General features: G+C 46.6%; 1 protein-coding gene across 1 annotated transcript; it reads right to left on the bottom strand.

The window, feature by feature from the left end:
- Window positions 1-3,266: 3,266 nt before the first annotated feature.
- Window positions 3,267-17,071, bottom strand: ARL8B (ADP ribosylation factor like GTPase 8B). Its single transcript, XM_048957479.1, has 7 exons — window positions 16,820-17,071; window positions 7,767-7,847; window positions 7,088-7,161; window positions 6,590-6,683; window positions 5,982-6,049; window positions 5,695-5,765; window positions 3,267-5,257 (listed from the first exon to the last, which is right to left on the bottom strand). Exons 1-7 carry the CDS (start codon window positions 16,940-16,942, stop codon window positions 5,208-5,210), a joined length of 561 nt encoding a protein of 186 aa, XP_048813436.1. The 5' UTR covers window positions 16,943-17,071; the 3' UTR covers window positions 3,267-5,207.
- Window positions 17,072-17,838: the final 767 nt, after the last annotated feature.

The raw sequence follows: 17,838 nt of genomic DNA, 5'->3' as shown, positions 1-17,838 counted from the left end.
GGAAAGGTTCCTCAGAGCAGAGAAGCTGCAGCAAGTTTACAGCTAAGCAGGAAGCCCCACGGCAGGCACAGCTGGGCCCCCCATCACAGTACTGACCCAATGCCAGTCCAAAGAAACACCAAGGAAGCCAAGAGCTCACTGCACTCAACCCAGCACTCACAGCCCCTCTCCCACCCTGAAGCCACTGCTGGCCTCCTCCAGTTGCCACAGACACCGCTCCAAGCCCACAGCACTGACACAGCACTGACACAGCACTGACCCAGCACCAACCCAGCCCTGCACCAACATTCAGCTCCTTTCCCCCCCCCAAAACTGAGAACACGAAGTCCAGAATCCAGTCTCATTTAGAAATTAACCTCAACCTTCCTCAAGTATATATTCCAGACCACTACCTTATGACAGCGTTTAAAATGGGGTCAGTCCAGGATAAAGATGTTGGTTTTGTCACCTGAGAAGCAATAGCACCTTCTCTCCTAACTGTGAATCCAGTGCTGCGAGCTGGAGCCTCTCCCAGGTAATCCAAATAACTGAAATTCGCTAGTTTACAACTTAATGAAGTACACGATTCTAACAACCACACTGGCAGCTGCCCTGCCACAGATGAATATGCAAAAGAATGTTTTTTTTCAACAACGCTTTTATTGAAGCACTTCAAAATGATCACAATGATAGATGTTGCCTTTAACAGAATAAAGCCTGCAATGTCATAAGTAAAAGGCACTAATCCTGGCACAAAGGTCTACTTACCAACCTTCCTCTGAGATGGAAACAAAGCCATCACATTTCTACTTCTCCCTTAGGAATACGTGCATACCCCTTCTGAGTGCCATCCTGTGTTTGTTGTTTAAGCAACGTGTAGAAGAAATCCCTGATGTTTCACCAAGGCATACTTAAACTTTCAGCATCTGTGGTTCCAAAGCAACAGACAACCTTCAGAAGTCTGAGATTCCATGACACACGTCATTCTGAATGCATAATTTTGGAACAAAACTCCTGAATTCCTTTTTTTGCTGCTCGTGTAGCTGGCAGCACACTGCCCTCAGCAAGGTGCCTTAGACAATCTGACTTCCATCCCATTCAGTATTCATACAGCTCTCTAGTGTATGGTCAGTGCAAAACCAAGCCAGCAGGGAGCAGAGCTGAGGCACGCTGCCCAACGAGAGCCGTGGTTTAACATTCACAAGGCACACACTAAGCAAATCATGACATGCCAGCACACCCATTGCACAGCCAGAGTAACTATACACAATTGGGACGTTAGAAAAGTTCACTTGATAATCCAGCTAAACCATATTTCAGTCATTCCAGACCCCTGCATGATGCTCATTATTTTAACCAGAAAGGCTGCTTAAGGTTTGGCCTCCTTTCTTCCACCAGAGTTTTTCTTAACCTTCAAGAGGATGGCATTTCCAACCCGATTCCACAAAAATGCACAAAGAAAACAAACCAATAAGAAAATAGGGCCATAAAACAGCTTCACCCACACCTGTGCATTTCTCCCATTGCCAAGTGCTTTGGCAGAAGTGCACTGTGCAACTGCTGGGACGCTCAGCTGCACCAGGGCTGTGTCAGCTCTACAGTGGGACACAGGACCCACCAGCCTCCCTGACACAGCACAGAGCAGCCAGCAGGGCTGTAACACTTCAACTCAGCCCAGTGCTACGGGTGCATGCACAACTATTTCCTCCCTTCAGGAGCCTGCTGCCCCACGGTCAGTAAGGAGGATCACTTAGTGCTTAAAGCTGACATTCTTTAGTTGACAGCTATTTCAAACAAGGACACAGGACAAGGCTGATGCACCACACAGCCGTACAGGTACGACCGATGTCTGATTTGTGTGCATATCCACGACTAAGAGCTGTGAAAAGACAGACAGAACCAGGGGTAAGACCCACCTTTCTTCATACAATAATGGCCTACTGCAAATACATCAGAAGAGGGGTTGCTCACTACAGAGCCAGAGTCAAGCAATCATCAGGGAACTCAGATTGGCCCACCAGATTTCTGTAACACAACTACTGCAACCAAATTCAGCAGACAGCTCCTCTCATTTTCAGAGCAGAAAGTGCTTGGCCCTGGATTTAACTATGCCAGAAGAACAAGTTGTTGTTTCAGTCCAAGAAGGCAGAGAGCAGCCTCCCTTCTCTGGAAAGCCTTACTGCACTTCTATTCCATACCAAAACAAGGGTGATCAACAAGTTCATCAAGCCTCCAGTAAACAGAAAGTGCAATCCTCAGCACTGGATTCACATCATCACTTTAAGGGCTACATTTCTGCCTTGTAAGTAACCAAGAGCATCTAGAACAGCAGAATAGCTGTGAAAACCCAAGCAGAGTCATTTTGTGAAGTAACAAAAAACAAACATTTCTGAATAGTTCATTTACAGGTGGCCAAGTAGCAACTATGATATTTAAATGCCATCTCAAGCAATGGGCCCTGGGCCAAGTTTACACTGCAGCTTATTTAAATGACCGACCAGGTTGACAAATGTTACAACAGCAATACTGTAACAAGGCATGCTCCCTTTGACTGGAGCCTCAGGTTGTGAACACTGCGTGCAGGGATCTCCCATCAACTGAAGAAATACGCTTCTGATCTTTTACTCAACAGTTCCCTGCCCTCCCTGCACACCCAGTTACAAAAGATGCTAAACGACCAATACTCAGAGCTAAGAGCCAGCTCACTACAGCTCAGGAAATGTAAAGGCTTACATGGAGGCAGAGCACACAGGAGACATGTAATTTGTTACCATTACTGGGAAGATGCTGGCATAGCATCCTACAGGTTAATGGGTCACCTAAGAGAAATGAATGAAATGATGCTGGGGAACAACAGTACTGGGGTACAGCTTCAGATATTGAAGAAAAAAGGCGTTCTGTTGGAAACCACAGTCAATGAAAGCCTCACCTTTCAGTGAGATACAAAAGCCGATGCTTTAATTGGTAAGAAACGATCAGACGCTGCTAGATCTGATCCCTGTGCTAGAAAAGCCACGACTAGTTTAGATGACAAGAAACAAGATTTTAGATATGGGTACTTTTATCTCTAAAAACACAACTCCAGAAGGCTGACCTGCTTACGACCCTTCAGCTGATTAATAAGTCCTTTACACAGGCACGAAAAGCACTGAGGACTGCTGAGACTGACTCTAGTTAAGCCTTTTTATGTAAGCTGAGAAAGCCTCGGGCCTGAAAGATAGTTCTGTAAGCATTTCACGTCAGTAGTGCAACCACGGAAGATGAGGAAGCTCAGGTATTCATTGCACCTCTTTGCCCATTTAATTTTAATCAGAAACAGCCCGCAATGCCATGAGTTAAGCACATCAACTCCAGTCAGTCGGTTAAGCGTCAATACAACCCTCAAAACAGAAGTTTATTGAATAAAGCTGAAGAGCAGTAAACCAACATATGCATCCACCTAAATAAAAAAATCCACGTATTTACAAAGTTCAGTAATTGTATAAGTTGTTCACATGCAGAGAGTAATGCACAGGTTAACAGTTGGTAGTGTTTGGATGCCATAAATACTGAAAGCAGTGAAGTAGATAAACACCAAACACATCGAGTTTACCTATAGGCCAGTTAACTAAACAGTGACCTGGTCCCCCACAAAGATTCACACATTCTAGTTTAGTTCCCATATTTTAGGCACAAGCAAGTTTGATAGATAAGAGTAACTGTAGCAGTTCACGGTGAACTAGGGACTACAGTAGCAAGTTAATAGACCCTCTCCTCTACAGCACCAGATGATGAATTAATCGAAATCACACGTCAGAGAACTGAAAGGGGACAAGAAGTTAAACCAAGTTCAGACCGAATGCAGGCAGCACGTAGTGTCTGTGCAACAGCTGTACGAACAGTAAGGCCGTGGTAGTCCAAACTAAAACTGATTTGTCATTACTGATACGGACAAAGCAGTGTTTTCAACCAAAGTAACGCAAACTCCACATTTAGGTAAGGAAGAATCACACACAGTGTGAGGCAATGCAAGCAGGTGTATCATGTATTTGTATACACTAGCAAGCTACACTGACATTACTGTATGAACAAACCAGTCTTCACAAGTCTGTCCCTTTAAATATATTGAAGTCATTGAGAAAGTAAAGCTACAAAAACATTACAATCTTTAGTTTATATATACTTCCCTACACTGTAGAAGCTAGTCAAGAAATAGGATCGATTCGTTGGCTCTCTTGTGCTTTGACACAGTTGAACATTTCACCTTGCCACTTACAGACTTTGCACATGGTTACATCAAGAAAGCAGGCAGCTCTAGAGTTGTCACAATAGCTGAGATGTTTCATAGCACCAGGTGAAACCGTGCCCAGCTATTCATTGAGCAGGAGAGACACTAGACAATTACATAGATATTGTGCTAAAGGTCAACAACCGACTCTATACAAAAACATCAGTAATTTAAGTGTCATGCAGCCGCTCAGAATGTGTATTCTGGTTTCAGATAGAGATCACTAGAATCCAAAGATAGAAACATGTGTTTGAACCAAGCGATTTGTTCTCATGCTGGAATACTCCGATTTCGAAAGCTTGACAGAACAGTCCATTCCCATTCCCCAGACAAATGTTAAACAGAAGCAACAAAATGAGTTTAAGCAGTTGACTCTCCTAATTCATCATGTTTTTTTCTTTTAAGTGATAGGATAAGATCTCAGCTGTAGATCAGTGATGCTGAGCTATGTCTTGTGCTCCCCTCTGCAAACAGTATCCATTTCTCTGCTAAATACACACATCACATGCATTTGTGAGATAAACTATCCCACAACTCACGTTTAAATGTTTTCTAACTACTGTATGTGGCATCTTACAGAATCTTAATGCTGTCAAGCATCAGCATCTTCAAGCCACTAAACACTAGAAATAAAACACTTGCTGAAAATCATATAAAAACCTGGCCCTGAAAAACCAGAACAGAGTGTACCATCATAGTTAACATGGTAGATTTTTTTCTTAAAAAGCCCCCCCACGACCCTCCCACCGTAGATGGTTGTAAAATAAATATTTGTGCTGACTTTATGACAACTCTAGTTGTTTTGTGACATAATAGGAATACAAGTCTTCAGCAGTGCACATGAGAAATGAACTGTGAAAAGGCAGATTCTTGTTACAGGATTTTCGGGTTATATCTCATTATGGAGGGAAGTGGACAATTGAGATTATGGCCAACTGGTACTGGAGATTCCAGGAAGACTTCAGCTTCTTCTAGACTTTGAATGCTGAATAAGCCACTGAAGAGTGATATCTGAAGAGAGAGAAAAGTTCCATATTCAAGTGCTGAATTGTATTTGCATAACCAGCATCACTTTGGTCTGCCCACGGCCTCAAGTACACAAGAGGACTGGGCAGCCCTTCCCTAGAGGATGGTCCAAGACAGATTAACAGAATAATATCCTGAAAGCTTGCTGCTTGTGTTCAGGTCCTGTAAAAGCCCAGAGCCTTGCAAGCAACATTTGAAGGCGCTGCAGATGCAGGTTCCTCAATCAACCACACCTCTAAGAAAGACTTCAAGTGATACCTTGGTCTTGCTCACATAATTACATTCAGATAAACATCATTATTAAAGCCAGTCTGACAGCCTTTACTGCCTTCTCCTAACCTGATGGTAGCAAAATTAGTTTAGCCCCACAGTACAAGGCATAGAGCTCTTCTTAATGCATACAGTTTTAGGTTAATAGTTACCTATATTATCTTTTTCTTTGCAAGAAATTGAGTAGCAGCAGATTTCTCTGTCCTGAATAGCAGCAAGGTTCCTATAAAAGAGACAAAATTAAAACACACAGCTCCATTACATCAAGCACACTGCATTGAAAATCTAAACTGCTTCCACTCCATCATATAACTTGTTTCTGTACGATGTTTCATCTACTTGCTACTGTGTTTTCTACTTATAAATAGCTTCTTCACCTAACATCCCTATGTAAACAAATTCATTGATGAGTTAATCTCCTCAGAAGGGTTAGACTTACATCTTCTCGATTAGCTGTTTCTCATCCAAAGCATTAGGAAGGTCTCTCTTGTTTCCAAGTACTAGAACCTGAAATTCAAAGCAGAAACAGTTTCAGCTTTGTTTCTATTGCTTTGATTGCTCATATCTTAGGAAAGCAACAGCCTACACCAGACTATTAAATCCAATGGAGGAAGAGATTCAGTAGTAAGCCAAGCTGAGAAGAAAGGTTGACCTAGTTACAGGGAAAGAAGGTGTCCAAAAATACTCTTTTGTGCAAAAAGCAAGTATGAGATCAGCCGATAAAAGTGAGAACAAACTCAGTGAACTGGGATCTCCCAAACTGACTGAGTCTGTACAAAGCTCTGGTTAGCATCTACCACAGCAGACCTAGCAGAGCACAACTCCATACAGCACAACAATCTACTCCTCCACATTTTTTGGGTGGCACCAAGTCAAGAATGATCACTGAAGTACTTGCTGAGGTCAACAACTGGATTTTAGACACTAGGATCAGATATTGCTTAGAATGCTCACACTATACTTCAGAGTTCAAATAATCTTCAGTGGCATTAGGATTATGTACAATTTTCAAAGACATTTAACAGTGATATGAGACAAATTACTTACAGGGATTCCTTGTAACTGTGGCTTATCTAGAAGATTGTGCAGCTCATTCCGAGAGGCTTCTATTTTTTCACGATCTGCAGCATCTACCATATAGCTTTAAAGAGAATTGAAGGTTAGTTTAGCAAGACCAAACTGCTCCAGAACCAGCTGTGTGCTATGCAGTCAGTTTTGAGCACGTGTGAAGCTTTAAACAGAGCTAGGTCACCTGAGCAAAGAATTTGGTTCTTTTTCAAAGAAATTCCCCATGATCATGTAAATGGGATCCTTCCCATTAGACTACACTGCCACCCAAGTCAAATGGGAAATCACGTTAGCATGTGGGATTAGACAGCAATGAGAAAATAACCCAGCTTGAGCCTCGAACTCAAAGGCAAAGAAGTCACTGTGGCTCAAGCACAGTGTCAGAATTGAGTGCTGTCGAGCCAAGCGTGCACTGTGAGGCTGGATGCAGAAGAGCAAATCTGCAGTGAAGTAGAGCCAAAGGAAGATGACACTTACACAATAGCATTAACTCCCCTGCAGTATCGCTCCCACATGCTTCGGAACCGGGGCTGCCCTCCTATATCCCAAATCTCAAGTGAAAGAAAAAAAAAAGGTAAGTTCAGCCATGCGCTATATTTAAACGGACAGTATAAGAAGTCAAAACTGTTTTCTTCTTCTCTTGTGCCAGCTACAAGACCTTTCACCTAGAAATACTCCACGAGCAGTGAAAATACAGCTGCACAAAGCTTACAGCCCCAATAGCACACAACAAAAACCAGAGCATCTCGTACCAGATGCACTGAACACCCACATACTACGTTTTCATGGAAACATACTGTAGAATACATGAAAATATGCCAATTTAAAACCCTGCTTTTGACTACAGCCTTGAGCAATACTGAGGAGTAGAAGAATAGGAAATCTGTGCCCTGAACATGTGACAGTTCACTCACGTTAAAGCCAGACAGCATTGTTACAGCACTGCTTTAAGCAGTCCATGCATCTGGAAGTCAGTTTCTCATGTAAAAAACCCTATAAACAAACAAGTGTATTCTTAAGCTATTGGACAGACTCAGTTGGGCCTTTTCAGTCTCCTACATGTGTACCAATAGTGGGAACAAAACAGAGCAAGCATTTTTAAACTAGATCTGAAGATAACTTCTTATGAGTTTGAGAGTCAACAATGTTCACATACCTTTATTGTTACATTACCCTTTGTCACTTTCCTCATGTTGAAGCCCACAGTAGGAATCATATCTTCACTGAATTGACCTGACTGGAGAAAGAAGAAAAGTTAAATCCAGCACTTAGGCAACTAGTTTACATAGCTGGAGAAACATGCAGCATTTTACTATGTGCCTCCCAGCTGAAGGCTTCATAGCCAAGAAATCACATGTATTACATCGATGCGTTTCAGCTGAAGCTTGCTTGAGGTCAGTCACAGAGCTTCTTACAAGGACTTAAATAATCCTTCAAGCCTCGAGGCAGCCAAGGTAACAAAGTTACTTGAGAGAAGTTCTTGACATAGTTGAACAAACAGCCAGGGCAGGTACAGGAGCCAGCTTCTGCACTACAGGATCTCCTGGTCACCTGGAAGCTAAAATACTCAGATGTCTCTCTGATGCAAGCTACTCTTACAGAATTCAGAGTAATAAATCACTTAGGGGTAAGGCTTCAAGCCACAAGCATGGACCAGATACCTGAAGAGTCTTAAGAGACAGCAGGTGGAAGGACCTGACAGGTCTGCTTCCTGTAAACCTCTGTGCCCACCTTGCTCAGCAGTGGAAAAGGCAATCAAACAGTAAATCAAAGCATTACAACCTGACGCTACCAGCTTAGCATCACCTTAAGCTCTGAGATAACTGCTGCAAAACAGTGTAACATTAGAGAGGCCCTGTAACAGCAGATGTTTCACTCTCAGTTACACTTTCACGCTGTGCTACAGATAAAAGCCAAGCTCTGGTAGCTAACCCAGCGGCCACAACAGGCCTTATCATCAGCAGCACAGATTTCTCCCATGCAGCCTTGGGTCTCTGGCAGAAGGTGAATCTCAGCCACTGTGGGCATTATGCATCTCACTACATCCGTTATGCTTAATAGAACCAGGCAGCCACATCGGATTTGGAAAGAAAGGTCAACTCAAATGCAGCCAATTGCTTCATTAGGGCTCAATGCCACAGCAGTAGAAACTCTGCTTCTCCCAACCCAAACTGCACAGAGAAGCCAGTGTGAATGAAAAGCCCTTTCTGTGAAGCAGCAAGCATTACACCCGACAGTTTGGACCCAATTGCTCACAAGCTGGAAGAAGCCAAGTCTGCGTGGACACGCTTAAACCACATCTTTTCAGCGTCTGCTGCCAGAAGACAGCCAGCCTGTAAATACCAAAGCCTTGTCATTCACTTGTCACTCACAAACCCATGCTTTCAGCTGTTTGTTCCCCTCCACACCAGAACTGTGATCTTCCACCAGCAAATCAAAGCCAGAAGCTCTGCACAATACACAGACTCCAGTATTACCCTAAGAAACAACACCATCCATATGTTCCCAGTTGACTTCTCATCTCATTTTGGCTCATTTGCCCAACTCTTTCAGCTAAATGGCACTTTGCTCTCGCTGCTGACCCTCACGGCAAATACATCCAGGCCTGAATGTGAGGCTAGCAAGCAGCCTCCTGAATAGGAGGTCGTTTTTCCACATTTAGGATCTGCTTCCCAGATGTACAGCTACACAGACAACAGCCTTAAAAGGCATCTGAATTAACCCAGACCTTGAATCTAAGGAATGATACTGTAAAAACCAGTCAAGAAACAAACCCCAACAGATTAAATCTCATAGACAGCTGCTTTGCATTCCCATTAGAAAGAAGTTTCAACTGCTTAAGCTATACAGAAGAGCATAGCAATCTCACACAGCACTGCTTCAGAGCCCAGCTTTCCTGTGAAGTTTAATAAAGCACGCACACAACCTGGATGCCTGTTCATTAGCTTCCCACCACCGCCTCCAGGGCCCACTGCCCAGCTCACCCACTGCAGCCATCCTGATGTGCAGCTCAGCAGCAGGTGGGTAAGCACCACTTCCCTGTTTGAAGCAGCTCAGCCCAAAGCCTGCTGGCCTTGCCTTTGAAGGGTCAGCTTGCTACGGTTGCTCAAGAAGCACCACATTCCTGCCCCTGCACTCACACCTACACCCACACCTCCTAGCCTCCATCTCCAAACACTCCCTGAACCTCCATTGATCTGCTGCTCCAGAGCTCCACAAGCTGTTAGCAGTTCCGACTCAGATGCTCTCAGATCCTCCAGCAGACAGCTGTTCAACCAACAGTTAATGCTCTCCCACAGCCACTTTAAAATACAGATCCCTTCACATTAAAGCAACTCCTCCCTTCCCACACGCTTACAGCCGTGTTGAAACAGCTGCCACGATCCATCACAGGCTTTCACAAAGTCTTCAGAAGAGCTGCTGCACCCCATGCTACTTCCCAAGCACTCCATACCCGTGCTGTGCACCCAGGTAGAACAACTTGTTCAGACTTGGAGCCATGCGACTGCGGCGTAGCAACTTGTGTTTCAGCTTTTTATACCCTGCTCTGTAGGTGAGACAAACCAGCGTTGCTCGAGTGACTTTTTGAGCTGTCAGAAGTGGGATGAAAGGGCAGCAGGTGCTTTTACTGCTCCATCTCCAAAACACAAGCAAGTCCTTGCCCTGGAGGAAGATTGGAGGCTGTGGGTTCTGAGGAGGTGGGCACAAAACGCAGCTTTGTGAGGCACATCCACCTTTGTGTTCTGAGTATTTCAGTGAACTTTTGATCTCAACTTGAAATGCCTTATTCTTATGAGTGCAGGTGCTGCAGTTCAGCCAGCACAACTGGAGAAAGTTGCCTTGTTTTTTAAGGCAGGTCAAGAGACAGTTAAACCAGAAAAAGCCAAGGCACTCAGCTCTACCTGCATGCAAAAAGCTGTCACAGGGCAAGAAGAAGAATGTGCTGTTCTTAGTATACAGCTCAGTTTGAGTCAGGCTTCTCCCCTGCCTGCTTTCCCCAAAGCACATTACTCAGCCCTAGTACTTATTTTCACAATATAATGTTTTCTCCTTCTAAAACTGACGTTTGCTTTAAAACAATTTGAGAAGAACAGAAATATTTTCTATTCTCAGTCTGAACATGCTTAGCTGTTGTCACACGCAGTAAGCATTGCTCAAGCACTCAAGGACAGCAGAGCAGCTGCTGGCAGACCTAGCAGTAGCATCTGTTTTCAGCACCCACAAATACTCCAAGAGGCAGACACCGTATCTCTTTGAGGCCTCTCAGATCAGCCCCGTGCCCCAGAAATGATTATGAAGAGGCCCTCAGCTCTGCAGCCATACAGACCAGGCAGCACTAATGGAAGCTGTTGAGCGAAGGTCACAAAGCTAAGTCTTGTCCATATGTGAGAGATAAGATGGAGACTAAACAGACCAGATTTCAGAGGCCATTGTGCAGAAAGAACCTGCATGATTAGCACATGAGTCTCCTGGTTTCAGGGATGTTCCCTTTGCCATATTCCAGGCTACTGAAGAACCCAAGCACGTGATATATTAGAGACTTAGTGCCACCCAATTCCTTAGGTCAGGCGCTGACGTTCCACAAAACTTACATGAAGGTAGCTGAAGATGAGAATTGATGTTCAACAGAAGATAGTACAGCCACTGCTGCAGTGACTGAGATGAGCTACACACAGGTGCTCTCTAGTATTTCTTCTTGGCATATCCAGGTACTGCAGTATGCCTTCAGTTGGTGCCTCACAACTAACTACAGTAAAGCTCAGTGTGGAACTGCCCAGTTACAGCCTTGAGCCAACAGGCCGTATATTGCAGATCAGGCAATAAATCACACCAAATACTAGACCTGAAGTACTAAAATGAAGGGAGTTCTTAGCTAGCCAGAGGCAACAAACCAGCCTTATGTGTTCCTTGCCCACCAAGGGACAGTTCTTGTAACAAACTGGCATGGGAAAGATGCAGGTAAGGTTTTACCACAGGGAAACAGAAACCCTGCCCAAGTATCAGCCCACCTGATAAGCAGCAAAACTGCTTCCAGCCTGGAAGTAATTTAGGAGTGCAGGGCAGACACCTACATGCATGAACCAGTTTTGATTCATCCCACCTGTGTCCAATACAGTCAGCGCCAGCTGCTGCACAAACCACAGCATTTATGAATGCTCTCTCTACACAACAACCAAGCCTGTTCCATCTGTTACAAGTGAGCTAACACCATCTCTGGTTCAGGGCTGCACTACACTGAACTTCACCTAACAGTTCATTATTACAGGAAAGCAACAGACACCTGAGTGCTTTGCTGGGCGCCAGCCAGCCCAGCCATAGTCAGCATCACATCAGCCCTTGCACCACACCTCAGCCTTCCACGCTGTTTCCCTGGTCAGTTCCTGTTTGTGCCTGCTGTAGCAGGGTCTACTGACAACTGTATGTCAGTACAACCGCGTTCACAAGGGCTGCTTTTATCCTCAACTCTGTCAGGTTGCTTCTGAGGCCGCACTGCTCTCCCATCAGCCTGCTCTCTGCTTGCTCAGCCCAGCAGCAGGCCAGAGGCAGCCTTGCCAGCCAGCTCCCACTGAAGGTTTCCCCTGAGAATGAGATGGCAAAGTGCCAGTTATCGTTACAGATCATATTCCAGAAGGGTAGATGAGAGCACTTCTGACAAGGATTTAACCTCGCATCGTCTATCACCACAAAAAGTGTGCTAGGTGAGGAGAGGTGTTTGTCTGTTTCATAAATACAAAGTTAACAGTGAATCAAGCTGCTTACTAATCCACCATTTGTCTCAAGTCCAAAGCAAAACAAAAGATACTGTCTCAGCACCCATCTTTCTGCAGCCACAAGCTACAATAAGAAGACTGCTAACTTCCAGCAGGTTGTGCATATCAGACAGCAGCACAAATCCCTAAGCAACTTGAGCAAGTAATTGATCTTAAGACTCGAGTTCTGTTTCCTGCATCTCCCCTAGAAATTCTTTTAATCACGAAACAATTTAAGGCAGAACTCAAACTGTAGCAGCAAAGCTTGTGTTCCCTTCTTTTCCCCTCTGGCATGGCACTGGACACCACTTCAGCTACAACAGCTCACCCACACAGTCTGCAGTCAATTCAGCATTACATAAAGCCACCCCTACCCCAATCATCCTATGCAACATTCATAGCCTCTACCAAGAAAGTGCATCATATATGGGCAAATCAGCACTCCACTTTCTGCAGTCAATTTCCTTCTCAAAATACTTCAGCGTTTCAACTACTTGTTGTTATCACTGTTGGTTTAGAAGTCCTTGAGACTTAAGTCCCTGAAACGGCTTCACAACAGCATTTCTGTGAACGGCTGCTGAAAGCAAAACAGCTGAAGTCTACACAAACACACATTTTTGCTTCCCCAACAGGGACTTCAATGGCATACTTTAAAGAACATGGAGCACTATCACGTAACAACCACACAGAAGTGAAACAAGCTAACGAGGCATATTGCTAGCTAGAAGTCACTTGTATAAGAGCTTGAGACACTTCACACCTCCGTGACAACCATGGAAGTGCTGTCTTCCCCAAGTGTTACCACTTGAGGTCCTTGTGCTGCTTAGAGTGTGATATGGGAACTCCAGACCGGGACAGAAGACCAACACTGAGATTTCAGTCACCTATTTCAGACCACTTGGAGTACAGCAAGCAAGACCTCACAGAAAGCATTAACTGGAGCGTGAGTCACCTAGTATTAGCTTTATTACCTAATGAAGTGAGGCAATCCATTTCAATAGACTTGAGCAATCAAGAAACCCTTCACTAAAGGAGGCATCACTTCTCACTTAAGTGCTACAAAGCTCCACATGCACCCAGGATCCACCCCGGTGCTTCACAAGGCACTAAAGCAGCAGCGAAGCCCCTTGGAACAATCTCTTTCCATAGTCCTCCAGCATAGCTTTATACCAAAGTTCGTCACGTGGACTGAAGGAAATCACAGCTCCCTGCTGCCTAAAGGAATGTTTCCTTCAGAGAGTTTCATTTGAAGTCGCCTCTTTCCAGAAACCAAGGCCTCATTCGAAAGCTTGTCAGATATTCCAAAATTAAAAACCATCCACATCAATTCAGACTTTGAGAGCAATCCCACAAAAGGGGTCAGGGCAGACAGAACAGACCAAGTTTAGGGTAAGTCTGTCCCTCCTCATCACCGCAGTCCTCCCCACCGACCAGACCATGAAGTTTTAGAGCTGCAGCGCCCGATGCCTGGATCAAGGCTCAGTGTGCAATGGGGAATGCTGCTCTTCCATGAGGCACATTCTGGAACTGAACAGTGTCCCACCACTCCCCAGCACTGCCTGCCCGCAGCCTGGAAGCCACCGGTTTGCTTGAGTCATGTTGCAGTTGCATCACATGGCAGTGGAACTCAGCTGTCTGCCCCATCTCCCCATAGCAGCACGGCTGTGGCCTGCAGCTTTGATGGCTGCGATCAAAGCCTGTTGACAGGCACTAGCTGCAGAGATGCAAACAGAAGATTCTGCAGGCTCCAGAAAACAATGGCTATCTCAGGCCCTCAGATAAGAAGTTCACAATTCAAGAGGTGCTACTGAGATGACACGCAGTTTCACTGAGAGGAGCCACAGGCCATCCACATTATGGAAATTAAAACCGGGAGGAAATGACATCCTCCCTTGTGAGCAAGTTTACTCATGCACATGGAAAACTTATGCTAAATATCTAATTAGAGACAGTGACTAATGGGGAGCCTTAGCAAAGCAGAAGCTGCATCTAGCTACAACTATATTTCTCTGCTATGGTTTTTAAACCCACTAGTCAAACTAAATTATAAACTGAGTGTTTGTTCACACCGAAGGCACAGATACAGTCAAATCCTGCTCCCAACCTAGAAAGAACATTCTAGAACCGGACTGTTGGCCCTCCATGGCCTTTCCTCTTCAGCAGCAGCCAGGAGCTGTATCAAGCCTCCCAGGTAATGGGCTTGAGTTTTTCCTTTAGTTACATGTGCCTGATCTGATTGGGTACCCACGCAAGGCACAAGATTACATTAGAGAGTTACATTAGATTAAACTCATGCTGTCAAGAGACTGGTAACACTCTTCTGTTAGGCAGAGCACAACCCTGAGCCACATCCTGCCATGCAATGCAGCTCTTAAAGCTGTTCTACAAGGCTAACACCTTGCTGTGTCATTCCTTTCAGTTCAGTTTGATGGAATCCCAGCACACAACAGCTGCTTCCATCCAAACCATTAACTGGTCTGCAGGGAGCAGGTATTCTTCTCCAGCACTCATCTACTAACACACACTGAATTAAAGCCCAGGCAGCACAAGGTTAGCTCTTCATGCCACAGACTGAACTACTCTTTCTGTAAGAGGCAATATCATGCTGACAGCCACAGTTGATGCTACTAATTCTTTAAACCAATAATAAAGACGTGAGCAAGTCCCCTCACTCTGTTTTGCTTAAGAGTCACCAGATTTCCTAATTAAAAGCTTCAGAAATGTGACTTGCTACTCCCAAACGTAAAACAGTTAACGATGCTGTGCCTTACACATAATGACTTCCTTATTTCACTCAGTTTTGCAAGCATGTTTGAATGACACTTACTCAGATAAATTTCTGGGTGTGAACCTAATAAGCAGTTGAAACCTTGCAAGCTTCAATCTCCAGAAAAGCAAGCTGGGCACAGTTGTCAGCTTTGCTTTTAGTAACGTTGCCACCTGGGACAATCGAGAATCTAGACAGCTTAAACGCTCTGTAGTGCCTGCACTAGTTTCACAAATAAAACCTCAAAGTGGATGTGCTCCAAAACACATGAAAGTAATAGTTTGACATGGGCTATCACCATCCTACATGGGCTATCACCATCCTACATGGGCTATCACCATCCTACATGGGCTATCACCATCCTACATGGGCTATCACCATCCTACATGGGCTATCACCATCCTACATGGGCTATCACCATCCTACATGGGCTATCACCATCCTACATGGGCTATCACCATCCTACATGGGCTATCACCATCCTACATGGGCTATCACCATCCTACATGGGCTATCACCATCCTACATGGGCTATCACCATCCTACATGGGCTATCACCATCCTACATGGGCTATCACCATTCTGGACAGCAGAAGAGTAAGAACCTGCAAAGTAATTCGAGTGCCCAAGTTCAGCTGAAAACCTCACATCAGTGTCAGGTCAGCAACCACAGGCTGAGGCTGTTCAGTGGCCAAGTTCCATCTGCAGAAATCCAAGACCAAAAGCAGTGAGAGCCAGTAGTATGTCAAAGAAAAGGCTTCTGGAATTCTCACGTTAGTCCAGCAGCTTTTACTTCATACAGCCAGGATGAGGAAGAGGTACTTTTTACCATTTTATCACACAAGCCATGAAGCACCAACATCCCCAACTTCACGTGAGCTTTGTTATGTTTTGACATGGTAAGTGTAACAAGAATTATGTATAACTGCAAGAGAGTGGCAGTGCCTTTCACTATCGAGTTACTCATCCAAACACATGCATAAAAACACTCATTGTTAACACAGCCTCATAGAAGAGGTTGAAGCGTGTTTGGATCTGAAGTCGAGGTTCAGACCTGAGTGCTCTGGTTGCACTGGATTCAAGCCAGTCACACCCCCTGCAAAGCAAAGGGTGCCTCGGCCTCCATGTTAGCTTCTCGACTCCAGCTGACAAATCGCAGCTCGCCCCCAGTGACCACATCTGCACTACAGGACGCTGAAGGGACCACGGAATCTATCCAACCCAGCCACTCTTTCTCACTCTCAGCAATAGCAAAGCTCCATGTGGGAGGGAGGACTCACACGGCCCTCCTGCATCTGATAAGCAGGCCCAGGCTCAGCAGGCTGCTGCTGCAAGGCCTGGGAGTTGTACTTGGCACACAGCTCGAGAGAGTGCACAGATCGGTACAGGTTTAAAAACAAAATAATAATAATAATAAAAAAGGAAGGACAACGGAGTGCGAAACGTTTAAACCATTTACCGACGAACATCGAAACGATCCAGCGGGGAAAGCGGCCGATGACACCGCTGGTTACGGCGTGCACAGCCTGCAGGCCGACGGAGGACAGACAAGCACCGGGCCCGGCCCCGCGCCGCCCGCAGCCCCGTCCCTGCAGGCCGCCCGCAGGCCTCGCTGCCCCCCGGTGCCGCAGGGACAACGCGGCGGCACGGCGCAGCACGGCCCGCTCCCCGCTCCCCGTTCCGGCCGCTCACCGCGATGACGTTGACGAAGGTGGTCTTGCCGGAGTACTGCAGCCCCACCAGGGTGAGCTCCATCTCCTCCTTCCAGAATAGCGAGCGGAACCAGTCCAGCAGCCGGGAGAGCAACGCCAACATGGCTGCGGCGGGGCGGCGGCAGCGACGGCCGGGCACTGGCGGGAGGACCGGGACGGCTCCGGCGGCTCTCGGCACCGCGCGCTCCCTCTCGGCCCGGCTCGCCCCCGCGCCGCGGTCATATGACGCCGCGGCCGGGCTCGCGCGGCGCACCGGGAGAGGCCGCGCCCCACAGCGCCGCCTATCGGCAGCCGCGCGCACGGCGCCCGGGGAGGACCGACGGCGGGAGGGAGGGGCGGGGCGGGGCCGTCAGTGGCGGCGGGGGCGGAGTCGTGCCCGGCACCGCCCCGCCGCTTTGGCGCCCCTGGTGGCCGCCGCTTCGTCCGCCCGGCTCTGCCCTCTGCGCCTCCCGCAGATGGTTGCGGGCGTGCGCCGGAGCCCCCGAGCGTCCTCCGGGACAAGCAGTCCCAGCCTTCCCGCCGGGAGAGCCGCTCCAAGCCCCGCACCACCCTGGAGGCCTCTGCTGGGCTCTTCCCTGTGTGTCCTGGCCTCCCTTGTACTGGGGTTCCGGGAGCGTGTCAAAGAGAAGAGATGCAACGTGCAAGGAACGTAACTGGTGTGTGGCCAGGAGATCGTCGCTCATCGCCGTTATCAACACAGACTCCATCCGAAAAGGCACGGAGCCCCCTGAGCTGCCCCTTCCTGGAGCAGCCTGAGAAGGATTTGCTGCCGCACAACATCCCTGCCCGAGGAGCTGGCAGCGTTCTGTTTATTGCTGAAGCACAGGAGGAAACAGCTCCCAAGGTCCCCGTCTGCCCGGTTTGCGCAGTGCGTGCTGAAGGCTTTGCAGGAGGTGAAGCTGCAGCACTCGGGCTGCAGAGCCAGCCGGGAGCTGATCAAAGCAGCAGGTTGCTGCAGATGTCTGTCATCATTTCAGAGAGAAAAGTTTCCTGATGTAA

The sequence above is a fragment of the Lagopus muta genome, chromosome 11 (assembly GCF_023343835.1).
Source record: "Lagopus muta isolate bLagMut1 chromosome 11, bLagMut1 primary, whole genome shotgun sequence".
NCBI classification, from domain to species: Eukaryota; Metazoa; Chordata; class Aves; order Galliformes; family Phasianidae; genus Lagopus; species Lagopus muta.
The sequence above is the reverse complement of the archived record's forward strand: the minus strand, read 5'-3'. Positions and strand labels throughout refer to the sequence as shown.